Source organism: Berghia stephanieae, chromosome 2, assembly GCF_034508935.2.
Source record: "Berghia stephanieae isolate SIO BIC M18660-M18661 chromosome 2, UCSD_Bste_1.3, whole genome shotgun sequence".
Classification (NCBI taxonomy): Eukaryota; Metazoa; Mollusca; class Gastropoda; order Nudibranchia; family Aeolidiidae; genus Berghia; species Berghia stephanieae.
In genome coordinates this window covers 68,600,182-68,617,209 of record NC_088361.1, presented here as the reverse complement: position 1 = coordinate 68,617,209, position 17,028 = coordinate 68,600,182, and the positions used below count along the sequence as shown (strand labels likewise).

General features: G+C 35.5%; 1 protein-coding gene across 1 annotated transcript in view; it reads left to right on the top strand.

Annotated features, from left to right (window-relative positions):
- LOC144965413 (small ribosomal subunit protein mS39-like) overlaps positions 1 to 17,028 on the top strand; it is a 43,245-nt gene that overhangs the window by 16,896 nt on the left and 9,321 nt on the right. Inside the window, exons 10-16 of the mRNA XM_078900743.1 lie at positions 3,652 to 3,712; positions 3,919 to 4,001; positions 4,602 to 4,752; positions 6,102 to 6,155; positions 8,314 to 8,400; positions 9,170 to 9,198; positions 9,757 to 9,866. Of these exons, the coding sequence (XP_078756869.1) occupies positions 3,652 to 3,712; positions 3,919 to 4,001; positions 4,602 to 4,752; positions 6,102 to 6,155; positions 8,314 to 8,400; positions 9,170 to 9,198; positions 9,757 to 9,866 (575 nt within the window). The remainder of the gene's footprint in view (positions 1 to 3,651; positions 3,713 to 3,918; positions 4,002 to 4,601; positions 4,753 to 6,101; positions 6,156 to 8,313; positions 8,401 to 9,169; positions 9,199 to 9,756; positions 9,867 to 17,028) is intronic.

The window sequence follows — 17,028 nt, the reverse complement described above, 5'->3', positions numbered from 1 at the left end:
ACAAGGTTACGTATGTAAACACAGGGTACCTCGCGCAGCTGATTTGTGGCAATATTGCATGTATGACTGATTTTACTGATTTTCTTTGCAATAATTTCCTATACAAACTATACATTTTCTGAAAGCTAAAAGTTTTGTCTATTTGATAAAATAAATATAAATAAGGACATTTAAAATTTATATTTTTAAGGATTTTTTTACATTAATAGTTTTTGCATAATACTCTGGCCCTGGATTTAAAAAAAAAACAAAAAAAAACTTGAGCTGTTATATAGCACTGAAAGCGCTTTACATAAGACAAATAGAAGGCAATATATGTGGATTTCTCATTGGTAGATCTTACAGTAATAAAGTGTGTAATAAACAGAGTAATGTACATAGTCATAGGGTCCTACTTACCCCATAAAATAATCCAAATCTGAATCACATATCACAAATAATCCAATTCTGAAAATACACTTTTATAAAAATAGACCTTCCTCTCTGAGTCCCTGTTATGAAAACAGGTTGCAGGCTTGAGACTGCCAGTGGCCCATTACAAAGTTTTAGTCCCCAAAAGGACTGATGGGAGCCCTGAAAAGGACTGATGGTTAGTCCTGAAAAGGACTGATGGTTAGTCCTCAAAAGGACTGATTTGTAGCCCTGACAAGGGCTAATACACTAGCCCTGATCTTCATTCTCATGATGGTGCCCCTCTTTCAGTCGCTTGAAGCCGCGCTTGTAGTCCTTCACGCTGTGGTAGATCTCAAAGCAGGGGTCAACATGAAGTCCCACATTGCAAAATCGACATTCATAGCGAGATGAAAGTCTCTTGCCTGGCTCTGTGCACACAACACAATCCCTCTGGGGAAATTTGTTTTTCTGGCCGGGCTTAGGGACGATTGAAGAAGCAAAGTGACGAGCTGTGAGGCGAAAGATAGCCGAGTCACCGACATCAATCCGGGTAGCGCTGAGGCATCTAGGGATGGGGGTCCACTCCACCAGCTGCACAACTAATTCCCGTCTGAAGATACGGTGACAAAGCTTCTTTCCAGTAGACGTAGCTTTCTGAATCAGGTAGGAATTTAGAACGCCAAGCATGAACATGCGGAAAAATGCTTTTTTCCACCACTTGACGGTCCGCCTCTTGAAGGCGTTGTTCCCCACCATCTGATCGCTCCTGTCTACCGCGCCCATGAACTTGTTATACTCATGGACGGCCTTCAGCTTGACAATTGGCTCCTTCGTCACACAGTTGACCTTTCCTGTCAGAACCCGAGAGTCATCGTGGATGGTCGTCAAGACATTCACCTCCCTCTTGTCATGAAAACGAAGAAGATTAAGTGAACCATTTGTCAATACCTTCGTCTCGGGGTTCTTTTTCGTGAGCTTGGGAAGCATGCTCTTCGGCGGGCCATACTTTCTATTGATGCGCATGGTTCCACAGGCCAGAACGTCCAGCTCCTTGAGATGGGAGAAGAGATCAGGGCTAGTGTAATAGTTGTCAGTGTACAGCCTCCTCCCACATCCAGTGTACGGAGAGATGAGTCTGTCCACCACGTCGAACGTTGCTCCGTGTGAGGTGCTGTCCTTCTTTCCTGAATAGATTTCAAAATTGTGACAGTAACTGGTGGCACTGTCACAAAGCTCGAAAACCTTAATCCCGAACTTGTCTGGTTTATCAGGATTATAAACCTTGAAGGACAGGGCACCCCGCCATGCAATCATCGCCTCGTCGATTGCAACGTTGAGGCCTGGAGCAAACGTCGACATGAAGTTCTCTCTCAGGGCAGAGATGAAGGGCCGAATCTTGAACAGGGGATCATAATCTTCATGGTCACGGGGAAGCTGGTTGGTGTTATTGCAGATGTGTAGGAATGACAATATAAGCACAAAGCGATCCCGCTTCATGACCGCTGAGTACATCTTGTGTTCGAACACAAAATGAGTACTCCAGTACTCGTCAAGATCTTCCAGCGGCATAAGGCCCATGGCGATGATGATCCCGAAGAAGGCCCACATCTCTCCCAAAGTGACAGCCACCCACTTGCGGAACCTCGACCTTGGCGCAAGTTCCCTCCCACGCAACATAGCATTGGCATATCTGAGAAGAAGAACAAGAGTGTAAAATCTGATTAGTAATGAAAAGTATGAAGAAGGTAAAAATTATGATCCTGGCAATGAGGGTGATATTTATGGTGGTGGTAATTGAGATGTACACATAATAAACAAAAATAATTAAGTAAAAACAGTGATGATAAATGATGAATAATGTGAAAGTAATGGTGATGGTAAATCATAAGAATCATGGTAATAGTGGTGGTAGTGGTAGATGTTGAGGATGACAATGATAATGGTGGTGGTAGATGAAGGGGATGACAATGGTCCCAATGTGCTGGTTGTTGTAGTTGTAGATGAGGAGGATGAAAATTGTAGTGGTGGTGGTACATGAACAGGTTCACAGTGACAGTAGTATTGGTGGAGGGTAATGGAATTTTGATAAATAGTAATGGAACGGTGGTGTTAGTGTTAGGTAAAGATGTGACAGACTTTATCAATATGTCGGTGGTAAGAATGGAGAGTTATTTTCGGTTTGGTGGTGGTAAGAATTTATGGTGGTGATGCAGACCAAAATAAAGAATAGTATAAGTAATATCATGAATATGGCACAATATGATTGGATGAAGGACATGGATAGAGATAAAAATAAAATGAATGCTGTTACTCACCTGTTGGTCTCAGTTACGATGTGGTTACACATCTCGTTCGTAAACATGAGATGAAAGAATTCCAATGGAGTACTCCCATCCATGTCCACAAGAAGACCGCTGGTACCGGTGAACGGTAGACATGAAGGTTCAGTACATCCAAACCTCCACTCTGCCGTTCTCACATCAAAATCATCACTTTCATCATCATCATCAGTGTCAGTCTTATCCGAATCAGTCTCAGAGTCAAGCTCTGAGTCAGAGTCAGCTAAGACCTCGCTGATAAAATGAGTGTTATCAGTCAAGTCACGTAACACTTGAGGGTCACTCAAGTCAAGAATACGGGTTGATTCCATCTTCGATTGAAAATTGAAAATAATAAAAATAGGTATAGAAATAATAATGTAAACACGTCCGCACAGTAGACAGGATCGAGTGATGGAATGACGCTGAAACCGGAGGGTTTGTTTATATTTACCCACGCGAAGCTTCCGTTCACACGGCACAATTGTAAAGGTCATAATAACCTTGTAAATCCCCCATCGCTTGATGGAAAAAGTCAAACTTTCGACCAATCAAAATCTATGACTCTTTTACTACATTTCCTTATTAGGATAATGGAAAATTCCATTTATGTCAAGGTGGTGTCAAGGCAATGTCACGGCGCTAAATATAGGCACCGTCGCACAAGCTGTTAGTAACTTCGTGTGCGCTAATTCCAAGGCATTGCCACCGTAATCGCAGGATTCCCGATGAGGTAATATTAGCGCCGACGCATCACCACGGTTAACAGTTATAAATTATACTCAATAACTAGCTTGGTATGAAGTACATTGTTCCATGTTTGATTACGCAAACTCATGAGTCAATTTAATCTTTGTCGAATTCATATATTTATGTATATATAACTTTGTAGCAATAATTGTTGCATTCTATTATAAGAATGACACTTTTGTCTTTTCAGAATTATGAAATAGGCAAAGCCTTTGAATTGTACAGAGAAGCACGGGCTGCCAAAGTCTCAGGTAATAAATAATTCCATTCTTACTGATGTTAAAAATGTATTTGATGAGTGTTCTGTGCTATATTTGTTTTGGGTTATACTTGTTTTTAGACCATTTGTTTTTATTGCTTAGCACTGTCCTTTACTCAAAACAACATTATTTGCTTTTCAAAATGGATTGAATTTTTCTATAGTTTCCATATGCTTTTTCTTCTTAATATTCCACAGTGGATGTATTCACCTACAACTGTTTAATATCTATAGTATCTCTGGGTTTAGAATCAATGAAAGATATCAAGCGGGAAATAAAGGTGAGTCATTTGGTCAAACAACTCACATTTTATAATTTATTCCAAAAATTATTGACAATGCAACCTGATTTAGAAGCACGTGGTTGTTGGGCACCTTGAAGCAGATACCTCAGTCTCTAAATTAAAACTTTACCAAATGGATAATTCAGTTGTTGACAAAATGTCACCAAAGTCACTCTGACAGATCGAAAATCCTTATGTTAAAATTGAACAGTCTTGCCACTTCACGAACTGAAGCGCCTGCTTCAATGTGTCCAACCACATGACCATGTGATTTTTAATTAGAGCTTGACATTGTCAATGGGTTTTGGAATAAATGATTTAAGTTGTTTTTCTGAGTTGAAAGAAGTCCAGTGAGACAACACATGTAAATTTTTTACTCCACAGGCTTCTTGTAAACAGCATCTTGCAAAAAGGTTCAAACAGCACTTGCATATCATAGAGAAATATGTTGTATCGAAAATAAAGGATGTCTAATGATATCTGAAATATTGAAGAAATTTAATGTCCCGAGAATTTCTGAAGTTATCAACTATGTTGCTGGTGCATATCTTTATTTGTGTTATAAATGAGAAATTAAACATTTCATTTTCTCTTTAGTTTCTGATGAGTGAAATGGTTGCTAATGATGTGACTCCCAACGTTGAAACTTTCAATGCTGCCCTAAAAAATTGCAGAAGAGTGTCGCGCTGGAGGGGTAGCAAACAATATGCCTTGTCCATCATGTCCGAAATGAAAGCTTGTGACATTGGTGAGAACATATTCATTTTGCTTTGATTTCAAATATTTGACTTATTTAAAATTTATTAGGATTATTGAGTTCAATTTAAAACATGCTCAATCAAACTTTAAAGATCTAAACATCCTACAATTGTTGCACAATGTCAACAATGCAAATTGTAACTTTTGTAATGACAAAGGACAACTAACTACTTTTGCAATAGCATGTTTATTTTATCTCTTATTTTTCACCTTTTGCATCTTGTCTTATTTCATCATATTTTTGTCATCTATTGAATGTCCAAGAATAAAAGATGCACAAACTTCATAAACACTGCAGATTGTTTCATAAGAAACGGTAACTCAGTAACCAATATTTTAAAAAAACAGACTGTCTAACTAAACTCCAGTACGGTTTCCTTGAACTCCTTGAGAGATTCTAAAACGTTTGAGGAAACCATGCCTTGCCATAACGACTTTATGTGGAGGGTTGGGGGTGGGGGGGGGGGGGGGGCATTGAGGTTCAGCAATATGGACCTAGATACCTAGTTTGAATATCCATTGCGTTATGTGGCCTTCAGGCAACAAAAATCTCTCCCTAGCTCAATTTGCAGTGCTGTGCTACGGCTGAAACCTGGAATATTCCAATCTTACCTTTGAATAGACCCTAAGACAAATTTCCTTTTGAGGATGAAAAAAGGGAACTTTATTGGTTATTTACTTTATTGATATGTTGAGGGAGATAACTTTATACATGCCATGTTACATGCTGTTGATGTGTGTGTGTAGAGGGCAGGGGATTGCTAGGTCACAACATTCATTAACCGTTGTAGCCAGTTGTAGCAAATCATGGCGTGTGGCATTCAAACTAGAATGAATGGCGAAGTGATAAGAATAAGCAGAGAGGTGTCGGTTATCCGAAATGGCGATATAGTGTGTGAGTGGCTGTGTGTGTCTGCATGTTTTAGACACACCTGCAGTGTAGATAGATGCACAAGATAAACACCTACATAACTGACAATGTCACAGTAAATCATCAGATGTCGAAATCACCAGGTGCATTTAAAAAAAAAACCCTTTCATTATTTTTATTTTTTACGTTGGATGAGTGAAATTAGAGGAAACCGTGTTCAAGGTAAAAATTAGTTTGAGGATGGAATGGAAGGACAACAAGGAATAATAAGGAAAAAATTTGAGACATTTGAGTGAGCTTGAGGAAACTGTGTGTTTGAGGAAACCGTGTTCGAGGAAACCGTGCTGGAGTTTAATACATTTTAAAATTGTATTAACTTATATTTAGAGGTGCAGACAATATGTAATGTATTTTTAGTTAAGTTAGGAATTTTAATTTTGTTTTCATTTTGACTCATCTCTTCACAGAACCTTCCCTTGGAACTTGGCTTGAAATTTTGAAAATCTTTTATTATTTTAAAGGTAAATATTTTCAAAGAAGGAATGAAGTGAGCCTTTTCAAATTTTAGTCACTAAATTAGTTTACTCTTCATCCATTGAAGACGTTTATAACAGGAAGCAATTATCTGTTCAAGACTTTATTTCTCAAAAATTGAATGAAATAAAAACTTGAGCCCATCCATACTAGATACTTATTAGAGAGAGAGAGAGAGAGAGAGAGAGAGAGAGAGAGAGAGAGAGAGAGAGAGAGAGAGAGAAAGAGAGAGAGAGAGAGAGAGAGAGAGAGAGAGAGAGAGAGGGAGGGATAGGAGGGGGGGGGGGGGAAAGAGCAAGAGAGTACACTATTCCCAGCTAAGTTGATGCAAATTGATTATACCATGACTTTAGAAACATAACACCATAGGTATGCTTATACAATTATTATATGTTAATTATGTGACTAAAATATTATAATATATCTTTTTGTATCGAGATTCATATATGTTTTACTAGATGAACTTAAAAAATACTATTTCGACTGTGAATACAAATTGTGGGAAAAAATATCTTAAAGAAAATATACAATGATAATGATAATAATTTATTGATAATAGGAATAATAATAATAATATTAATAATAATAATAATAATAATGATAATAATAATGATAATAATAATAATAATAATAATAATAATAATGATAATAATAATAATAATAATAATAATAATAATAATAATAATAATAATAATAATGATAATAATAATAATATACTGCAGTAAACTCCCCGGACCAGAAAAAAAGTTTATTTTATTCGAGGTTTGTCTTATCCAAAACTCAAGGGGAACAACCCTTCAGCAGCACAAACATTTGTTTAATCCAGTAGTTGTCCTCCTTTAATAAACGCATCCTCCTCTAATAAATGCATCCAGAAAGCCAGCCCAGATTCCTGTTCAGCTTGACTAATGTAAACTAAGAGTAACTCTTTTTTAAAATATCATTTGTTCTTAGTCATCTTTCCCATGCAACAGGCATGCCATGATCTAAATGCTTGGAAATGCAGAGTGAGAATGAGTTAAAATGGGCTAGTTGAAACGCTATCATCACTCGTCCCTCGTCTAAGATAATTGCGCAATGAGTGCCAGTCTTGTTCTGATCACAGACCTCTCTTTTATCTTTGGTTCTGATTACCGATTAGCAAACCCTTGAATCTAGCATTATGAGGGATAATTGTGTGTGTGTGCGTGTGTGTGTGTGTGTGTGTGTGTGTGTGTGTGTGTGTGTGAGGGGTGGGCAACCACTTCATAATGGAAATGAAGTGCATGGTGTGGATGAGATTATGGGGAAGGGCAGGGATGATAGACGACGGCATTGGCCCAGACTCTACTATTAGTGCTCTCTCTGATTGCCTAGCCTTGGCCCCAATAACACTGCTATTCTTGGCACCCATACCCATAATCTCTAGTTTGCCATGACAAAAGCACAAACCCACATGTTCACATGCGTATGTGAGTGTGTGCGTCATGTGGCGACATGCTGGTGTATTTCAATTTCAGTGAATCTTTGCAAACACTACACACTTGACTAATATAGCCGGTGTTGTTTCTATACTGGGGCAAGTGAATGCATTGCATGATGAGGACACCAAAAGATGGTGGAGAGACTCCCTTTCTATCTTAGTCCCAGTCGTGCAGATCCAGAATGATGAGTTTATCTTATCCGGACTAGCTCATGGGCAGAGTTTATCTTACACATTTTAAATTACTAATGATATAGAGCAGAAAAATCAGGACCAGCCTCAGAGTTTATTTTAATTGAGAGTTTATCTTACCGTAGTTTGTCTTGGTGGAATGCAGTGTAATAATAATAATAATATTGATAATAATAATAATGATAATTATAATAGTAATAATAGTAATGATGATAATAATAATTATAAGAAGAAAAAGAAGAAGAAGAATGATGATAATGATAATAATAATTATTATATAATAATAATAATAATAATAATAATAATAATAATAATAATAATAATAATAATAATAATAATAATGATAATGATAGTAATATAAAAAATAATAAATATAATAATAATAATAATAATAATAATAATAATATTAATAATAAAAATAATGGTGATGTTGATGGTGATGATAGTAATACTGATAAAAGTGACCATTTCTTTCATCAAAATGATACCAGATAAATCAGCCCGTACACCTAATCTGTTTGAAAACATTTTGGATTCGATGAAGGATAAAAGCTTTGAGCTAAAAGGACCAAGGGATGGTAAGCAAAAAAAGTTCATCATGTTGTCGACATGAATGACCATTTAAAAATTATTTTTTTCATTTGTGACTCCTAAGTTTCTGAATGATTTTAATCTCTAGCAGATACATATTGATATTGATCTCAGGTTTCTGTAGGTCGATACATAGACAGTAACAGTTGTGTTCTACCCTTTTGATAGGATGCTTGTCTATCACACTGTCTGCTGAACCAAACAGGCCCAACTGTTTGAAATAATGCCTTACTTTTGAAAGTACAGTTGTGTCTACCATATAGGGTCCCAGTTTCTTTAGCATTATATGGTCAGTAACAGTTGCTTGCTACCCTTTGTATTGGATGCTAAATTTAACAGGCCCAACTGTTCAATCATTTAAACGAATAACAAACAGTCACAGTTCAATTTAAGATTTAAGTCTGTTATTTTAAAAAATTGTTGGTCAATTATTCTATCAATTGAGACCCCCATATTAATTGAAGCCTTTCTCTATTTTAATTTGTTTTGAAATGCAATTTTGAAATTTAATTCATTTCATGTTTGGTTTTTATATATATTATATATATATATATATATATATATATATATATATATATATATATATATATATATATATATATATATATATATATATATATATATATATATATATATATATATATATACACATATATATATGTATACAGGTAAGTCAGATTAAATTAATTTGAGTAGTCTAATATTACACAATGTGATTGGCATTTATTATCTCGCTCTTTTTGCTTTTACTTTCAGTAAACTTCTTTAGAACAGCTATGAAAGTTGTAAGTAATTCAGTCACTCTCTTTATTTCTTTCATTTAAATTAAAGGGAGGGTTTTTATCATGTAACTTATCCCCTCTAATAGCGTCATTTATCGACGAATCAATTTACTCTATGATAAAGTTGAAGTATTGATTGAAATTGATAATTTTATTGTTCTTTAAATGATTTTGCTATACTGGTTTTTAGCTACTAATTAAACTCTTTCTCATTGGCAAAATAATATATTGTTAAATTACCACTTTTATAAACATATATACAGATTTACTAACAATTTATCACTCTATTGTTTACCAAACTATAGTTTTGATAGCCACATATATTTACATTTGAGTATTAGATATTCATTTTGAACAGTTTAAGTCACCTCTTCGACACCATTTTCAGTAATATTCCTAAAACATCCATCACTGTCTATTGATAATTGTCCATTCACTCCTGAGTTGAATAATGTCTGCTTAGTTCACAACACCAAATCTTGACATTTGTCACTGACCATGTTGCCTGGCGTCACAATGATTTTTCATGAATCTTACAAAGTCTCTTTAATTCTTTTTTAGATTTTCACACATCTGCCCGACTCAGAGCTTGCTCTAAAACTTCATGACATTTTGAAAGCTCATCGGAATTTTGATGCCATCGGTAATCGTCAATTAAGATTTGCTTACTTGTAAGTTTTGAAAATCTGCGTTTATTTACTGGTGTTAAATAGATAAATAAATTGAGCTTTTATAGAGCTCAATATCCACTTAATGTGCTCAAAGCGCTTTACAAGGGGTCCCTAGCAAACAGCAACATTTAACATATAGGACGGGACATGGTGCCTGTTAGACGATGTTACAATTTTTTCAGACAGAGACAATGCTGTTAACGGCCAGGTACTCATTTTGCACCTGAGTACGATGAGAGAATGTGATTAAGAGCCTTCTCCAAGGACTCTGTCATGGTCTTAAGTGAGTAAAGAGCTACTCGACTATGCATAAAGATCTATGTAGAATGAGGCCCCAGAATTTACTAGTTACTATAAATGAAAAACAATTAACGATTTGTTTACAATGAAATAAAAATAATGATGAAATTTAATTAAAAGAGATAAACAGTGATCGTGGCAGTTACAAATAGAGGTATGAATATTTTACGTAACTTATGATAATATGTCAGGTTCGTAAGTTTACGTTTCCAGGCAAGTGATGGGCTTGGATGATCTATTCCTCTGATAACAGGATTGGACTCGTAAAATTCCGCTTCCAGGCAATTGGAAAGAGGTTATAGTGTAGTACAGCGGGCTTGGGTTTGATCCTTGAAGATTATACAATCAAAGTTAAAAGCTCCGGCGTCTTAATGGTGTAGATATAATATCTACAAAGTCCCAAAAGATAAAAATCTTCCAGTATATATATAGGAATAGAGTGACTGGCCGTCCGGCATAGATTGTGGAGAGAAAGTGAGTGTAGAGTGTTAGACCTATCAGCTTTTATAATAAGTGGCTACGTGACAGAATGTAGAACGAAAAGTATTCACTAATTAGAAATTAATTCGAGGGAAGGCTATAAAAGGAAAGACGATCTAATATTAGAAGGTAAAGTTTATCTAAGCCTACCGAAATATAACTGGAGTGAGATGAATTCAGTTCTTAATAAAATAAAATTTAATAAGATAATTGTGAACAATCTTTACTGTGACACCCCCCACCCACGTTTAAAATATACTCTTTAACCATTATGGGAAAGATAGATTTTACAAACGGAAGTAAATTTACTATCATGATACTCTAGCATTAATCCATTGTTATGATTTGTGCTACAATTAAATTATTTATTAACTAGACATGGAAATGTTTATATTAACGTAGGTATATGAATGGGCGACAATAACAATGAAAGATTGTGATTACAAATCATTGTGATGAACGACATGATGGCAATGTGATTACAAATCATTGTGATAAACAATAGTGATGGTAATGAAGCATGATTTAAGTCGATGATATGAAGGTAATTTTCTGAATGAAATGAATGAAAATGTAAATGGAATATTGACATTTCAATTATTAATCATAAATGAGTGAAAATTCATAACAATAATAGATAAAGAGAAGATTTCCCAAATCATGAATGGGTATGGTATATATATCCAAACAATACTCAATGTTACATGAAGTTGGGTCATCATGTTTACAAATAAAATTATCGAAATTGTGCGTTCTGATTTGGCATAGTTTGCGAGGTAACTAACAGTATGCATGGGAGGTTAAGTTATACCCTTCTCACGTGTTTACACTAATCGAGAAAGTAGGTCGGCGTGAATATTTTCACAGCCTGGTATGTGAGAGATACTGAAAGTGTAATTTTGCAAAAATAGACTCCACCTTAGTACTCTACTATTATTCATTTTGTTATTTCTTATGTACGTGAGTGGTTTATGGTCCGTTTCGACCACAAACTCTTTTAGCAGTAGATATCTGCTGAATGTCTTTAAAGCAAAGACGATGGCTAGTCCTTCACGCTCTATTACAGAGTATCGTGATTCTCTGTCCAATAATTTTCTGCTTGCATATAAGCAAGGCATTAGAGTTCCCTCATGCTCCTGTAATAGTACACCTGCGATGCCCTTATCAGACGCGTCAGTTCTTACAACAAATTCTTTTGATATGTCGGGTAATTTAAGAATTGGTTCTGAACAGAGTAATGCCTTTAATTGGTTAAAGCTATTCTGACACACTTCTGTCCAAACAATTTTGTTCGGTGACCCATTCTTTGTCAGATTTGTTAGCGGTGTCGCGATGTGCGCGAAGTTGTAAATGTATTTCCTGTAAAAATTTAGGAGCCCAAGTACTTTGCGTACTTCTTTTTTTGTCTTAGGTGGTTGCAATTGTGCGATTTTTGTTTGTTTTTCTGTCTCGGGTGTCTGTGTCCCATGACCAACGGTATGATTGATCCTGCATTTGAAGCTTCGATATTAGTAAACATAGGTTGCGACACTGTGTCTCTATCAAAATACTTTTTTAGCATATTTGCATGGAATGTCTTTGTTGTGTTGTTAATTTTAATCTCGTAATTAACATTAGATTTTACTGCTGTTATTTTGAATGGTCCTTTCCATGTAGCTAAAAGTTTACTCGAGTCATCGGGTAAGAGTATTAGTACTTTGTCACCAATCTCAAATTTTCTTGACTTGCTTTTTCGATCGGAGTATTCCTTGTATTTCTCTGCTTTTTTAGTGACGGATTCCTGTGCTAGCTTACATGTGTCCTCTACTCTGTCTTTCAGGTTTCTTACATATTCGTAAGCAAACATAATTTCGTTATTGTCCTCCTCATTCCCTTTACAAATGTCGGCTACTATATTGATCGGGCCGCGAGGTGATCGTCCATACATCAACTCAAATGGGGAGTAGCCTGTAGATTCTTGGGGTATTTCTCTATATGCAAATAGGATTGCTGGTAAGTATCTGTCCCAATCATCTGGTTTTTCTGCTGACACTCTTCTTAACATATTCTTTAGAGTGCCATTAAATCTTTCACAAAGACCATTTGCTTGGGGGTGGTAGGAAGTTGTGAATGAGTGTTGGATTCCCATGAGTTTCATGGTTTCATGCATCATATGTGATGTAAATTGGGGTCCATTGTCCGACAGTATCTCATTTGGTATGCCTATTCTGGTAAAAATTGTCATCAATGCTTCAGCTATGTGATCCGATGTAGTTGATTTCAATGCTATCGCTTCTGGCCACCTGGTTGCGTAATCGACTAGTGTTAGTATGTGTGTATGGTTTCTATCTGATTTTGTTAAAGGGCCTATAATGTCAATTGCAACTTTTTGAAAAACTTTTTCAATAACTGGGGTTGTCTCTAATGGCAATCTCGGTATTCTGCCTTTTGCGACTCTTCTTTGGCATGTGTCACACGATTTCACATATTCTCGGACGTCTTTAGTAATTCCAGGCCATGTGAAATTCTCGGATATTCTCTTCAATGTGGAAGAGCTCCCAAGATGTCCAGAAGTTATTGAATCGTGCGCTATTCCAAGGATTTTGTTTCTGTAAATACTCGGCGTGACCAGTTGTTTAGCTATTTTGTTTCTTTTCCTATGTAACCTGAACAGAATATCTTTTTCAATGATGTATTCAACTTTTGATTTCGTCCCTTTGTTTGCGATATTGAAATATGAAGTTAAAGTCGGGTCCTTTTTCTGTTCTTCAATGAACGTGTTCCTGTCAAATTGTTGTGGTTCTAGAGAAATAGTCATTGGCTTCTCTGTTGTCTTAGTCATCTTTCTTGTTTCTGCTAGACAAGCTGTTTCTTGGGTTAATGACCATTCTTTTACATCTGTTGGGTTGTCTTTAAGACCTTCTATATTGCCAACAATAACATCAGCGACGGGGTTGGGAAGTATACAGCATTCCACTATTCCTGTATAGTATGGGGTTTTTCTATGTACACGTTAGCTGTTTCAAAGGTTTCGACTGTGCCACTGAATGTGATGCATTGTACCGTTTTTCCAGTTTTGTCTTCGTCATTGATCAAAGATGCTTTTATTCCTACTGTACTGCATCCTGTGTCTCTCAATATTTTGCAATCAGTTCCATTAGCTTTGCCTTCACAAAAAAATAGAGATCCTGATTTGTGAGTTTGTGTTAAAAGTGACATACCTTTCACGCAATACACATTTATATTTTCTCCTGACATTATTCGTGTCTGATTATTTACACTGGTTTGGAGTGATGCATTTGCGGTTTCTTTCGGATATCCCACGATTTTGTAACATTTGTCTGCTGTGTGGCCTTTCATTCCACAATATTGACATTTAATTATAGGTTTGTTGGTTTTCTTATACTCAGTATTATTGTCAGTGCTATTTCTTGTTTTGTTTTGATAGGGTCGGCTATGGTCTCTATTGAACTGTTTGTTCCATGGTTTGTTACTATGATCATCTTGTTTCACTTGCGTGTTCCGAGTGATTGATCGGCTCGTTCTATTTGAGTACTGAACTTTAGGTGTACCTGGACTCTGAGCAGCGGCAGCGTAGTATGGTTCCTTCAATGTTCTGCTAAGGGGTGTTCAATGGATGTGCGCTGTTAAAGTTTTCTGCGTAGATTTTTAATTTGTCCAAGTTTTCTGGCTTTCTCTCTTTAAAGAATGCGACTAAATCTGGGTTGCAAGCTTGATAGATTCGATTCTTCAGCGTGAGATAGTAAAGGCCTGCAAAGTCGTCTTGTTTTACGTTTGCCAACTCAAGCCACCGATTTAGAAATTGAGTAATTCGGTTCACGAATGTATTAAAGTCTTCTCCACTTTCCGGTTTTGCAGTGTGAAACCTTTCCTGGTAACCATCTTCCGTTAATCTAAATCTTTTTAGTAGAGCGTCTTTAATTTTTCCATAGTCATCTGCATCTTCAGTTGTTAAGGTATAGAAAACTTTTAGCGGTTCTCCAGATAAGCAGTTAATCAAGGCTGTGGCCCATTTGCTTTCTGGCCAACGATAACCTTTAGCCTGAACTTCGAATCGGTGTAAGAAGGATTCTAGACAGTCTGAGCGTTCATCGTATGTTGGCATGCGTGGAAGTTTCACGAAAAATTCATCACTATTATTATGTTTTCTTTCATGACCGGTTTTTGTTTTTTCAATTTCCAGCATCATTTGGGTCCTTTTGGTTTCTTCTTCTGCTAAAGCTATTTGTCTTTTTAGTTCCCTTTCTTGGACTCTTTCTTCTCGTTCTTCTCTACGTACTCTTTCTTCGTGTTCTTTTTCTTCTCTACGAATTCTTTCTTCGTGTTCTTTTTCTTCTCTACGAATTCTTTCTTCATTTTCTTCTCTACGAATTCTTTCTTCGTGTTCTTTTTCTTCTTTACGAATTCTTTCTTCATTTTCTTCTCTACGAATTCTTTCTTCATGTTCTTTTTCTTCTTTACGAATTCTTTCTTCATTTTTTTTTTTACGAATTCTTTCTTCGTGTTCTTTTTCTTCTTTACGAATTCTTTCTTCATTTTCTTCTCTACGAATTCTTTCTTCATGTTCTTTTTCTTCTTTTACTTTCTCTTCGCACCATGAAAATATTCTTTCCTGGGGTATTTCTAAGTCCTTTGCGAGACTTAAGTATCTTTTATATGCTTCCATGTTGCAATAAATTAGTTACGATGTTTTATATATATTATATTGACAGGATACTGTTACTGACTGTTTTATTTATTTACACTTACTGGAATGAACTGTTCTATTTTTAGAAATCTCTCTCTCTTATTTCAACTTATTATGTATGTTGAATTTGATGCCTTTTATCGTTATATCTTATAAAGCAATGTGTCAATACAATGCGTAGTTATTATGACTTGTGTCAATAACAATGTGTCAATCGCGTGTACTCTAAACTATGTTACTACGAAAAATGTATCACCAATGTGTGTGACTCGTCGTTAGTTTGTGTACACTTATTCGCAATGACGCTAATATACTAGAGTGTGATAACAATAATAGGATGCCAAAATAATCCCAAGTTATCTATCACTAAATATAACACGACGGCTAGTAGACTCCTTTTATTATTATTTAGTTTTTAAAGACTCACTTTTCAGAACATAATATATAAGTGGTTTTCGGTAACAGTAATATGCCAAAAATGCATTTAAAACAAATCACTATGCAAAACAAATCACGATGTCTATAGTTACTATGTGATGCCCAACTCATGTAAAAGAGAATAATGAAGGATATATTTACCAACTCAGTTCGTGGCTGGGACCTCTCTCTTGTTCAATGGTTGTTCAACAATTGTAATTAGGCATTGAAGAGTGTTTAGCAGTGATGTCTGAAATACAAAACAATAAAATATCGTAAGATTTACAATAGTTCCAAAATGTGTTCACAACACTGAGTGATTGGATGATAGGTGAATGAATCGTTATGGAATGTAAACATATTGAAAACAATTCATGAATGAGGAAAACAACAAAATGAAATGAGTGATATAATAACAAAGTGGACAAGGAATGAATGAATGAATGAAAAACTGAGTGAATAGATGAATGAATGAATGGATAATGTATGAATGAAAGAATGAAGGGAGGAATAAATGTATGAATGATTGGATAAATGAGTGAATAAACGAATGAATGGATGAATGAATGAATGAATGAATAAATGAATGAACAATGAATGAATGAATAATTTATAAATGAATAAATGAATGACGGAATGAATCAATAAAATGCTATTCAATTTGAATGAAAGAATGAATGGATAAATTGCTATTCCATTTAAATGAAGAAATGAAAAGGAAAAAAAAATCAATCCTGTAAATAGGGAGTTCAATTAAAATATGATCAAGTGGGGCAATTAAGAGTTTTACAATTTAAACTTTAAAGTTAGATGAAATAGATATATGTAACTAAATAAATTCAATTCTTTATATGTGTCCCCTCCAAAATGTCATGGTCTTAAGTGAGTAAAGAGCTACTCGACTATGCATAAAGATCTATGTAGAATGAGGCCCCAGAATTTACTAGTTACTATAAATGAAAAACAATTAACGATTTGTTTACAATGAAATAAAAAAAATGATGAAATTTAATTAAAAGAGATAAACAGTGATCGTGGCAGTTACAAATAGAGGTATGAATATTTTACGTAACTTATGATAATATGTCAGGTTCGTAAGTTTACGTTTCCAGGCAAGTGATGGGCTTGGATGATCTATTCCTCTGATAACAGGATTGGACTCGTAAAATTCCGCTTCCAGGCAATTGGAAAGAGGTTATAGTGTAGTACAGCGGGCTTGGGTTTGATCCTTGAAGATTATACAATCAAAGTTAAAAGCTCCGGCGTCTTAATGGTGTA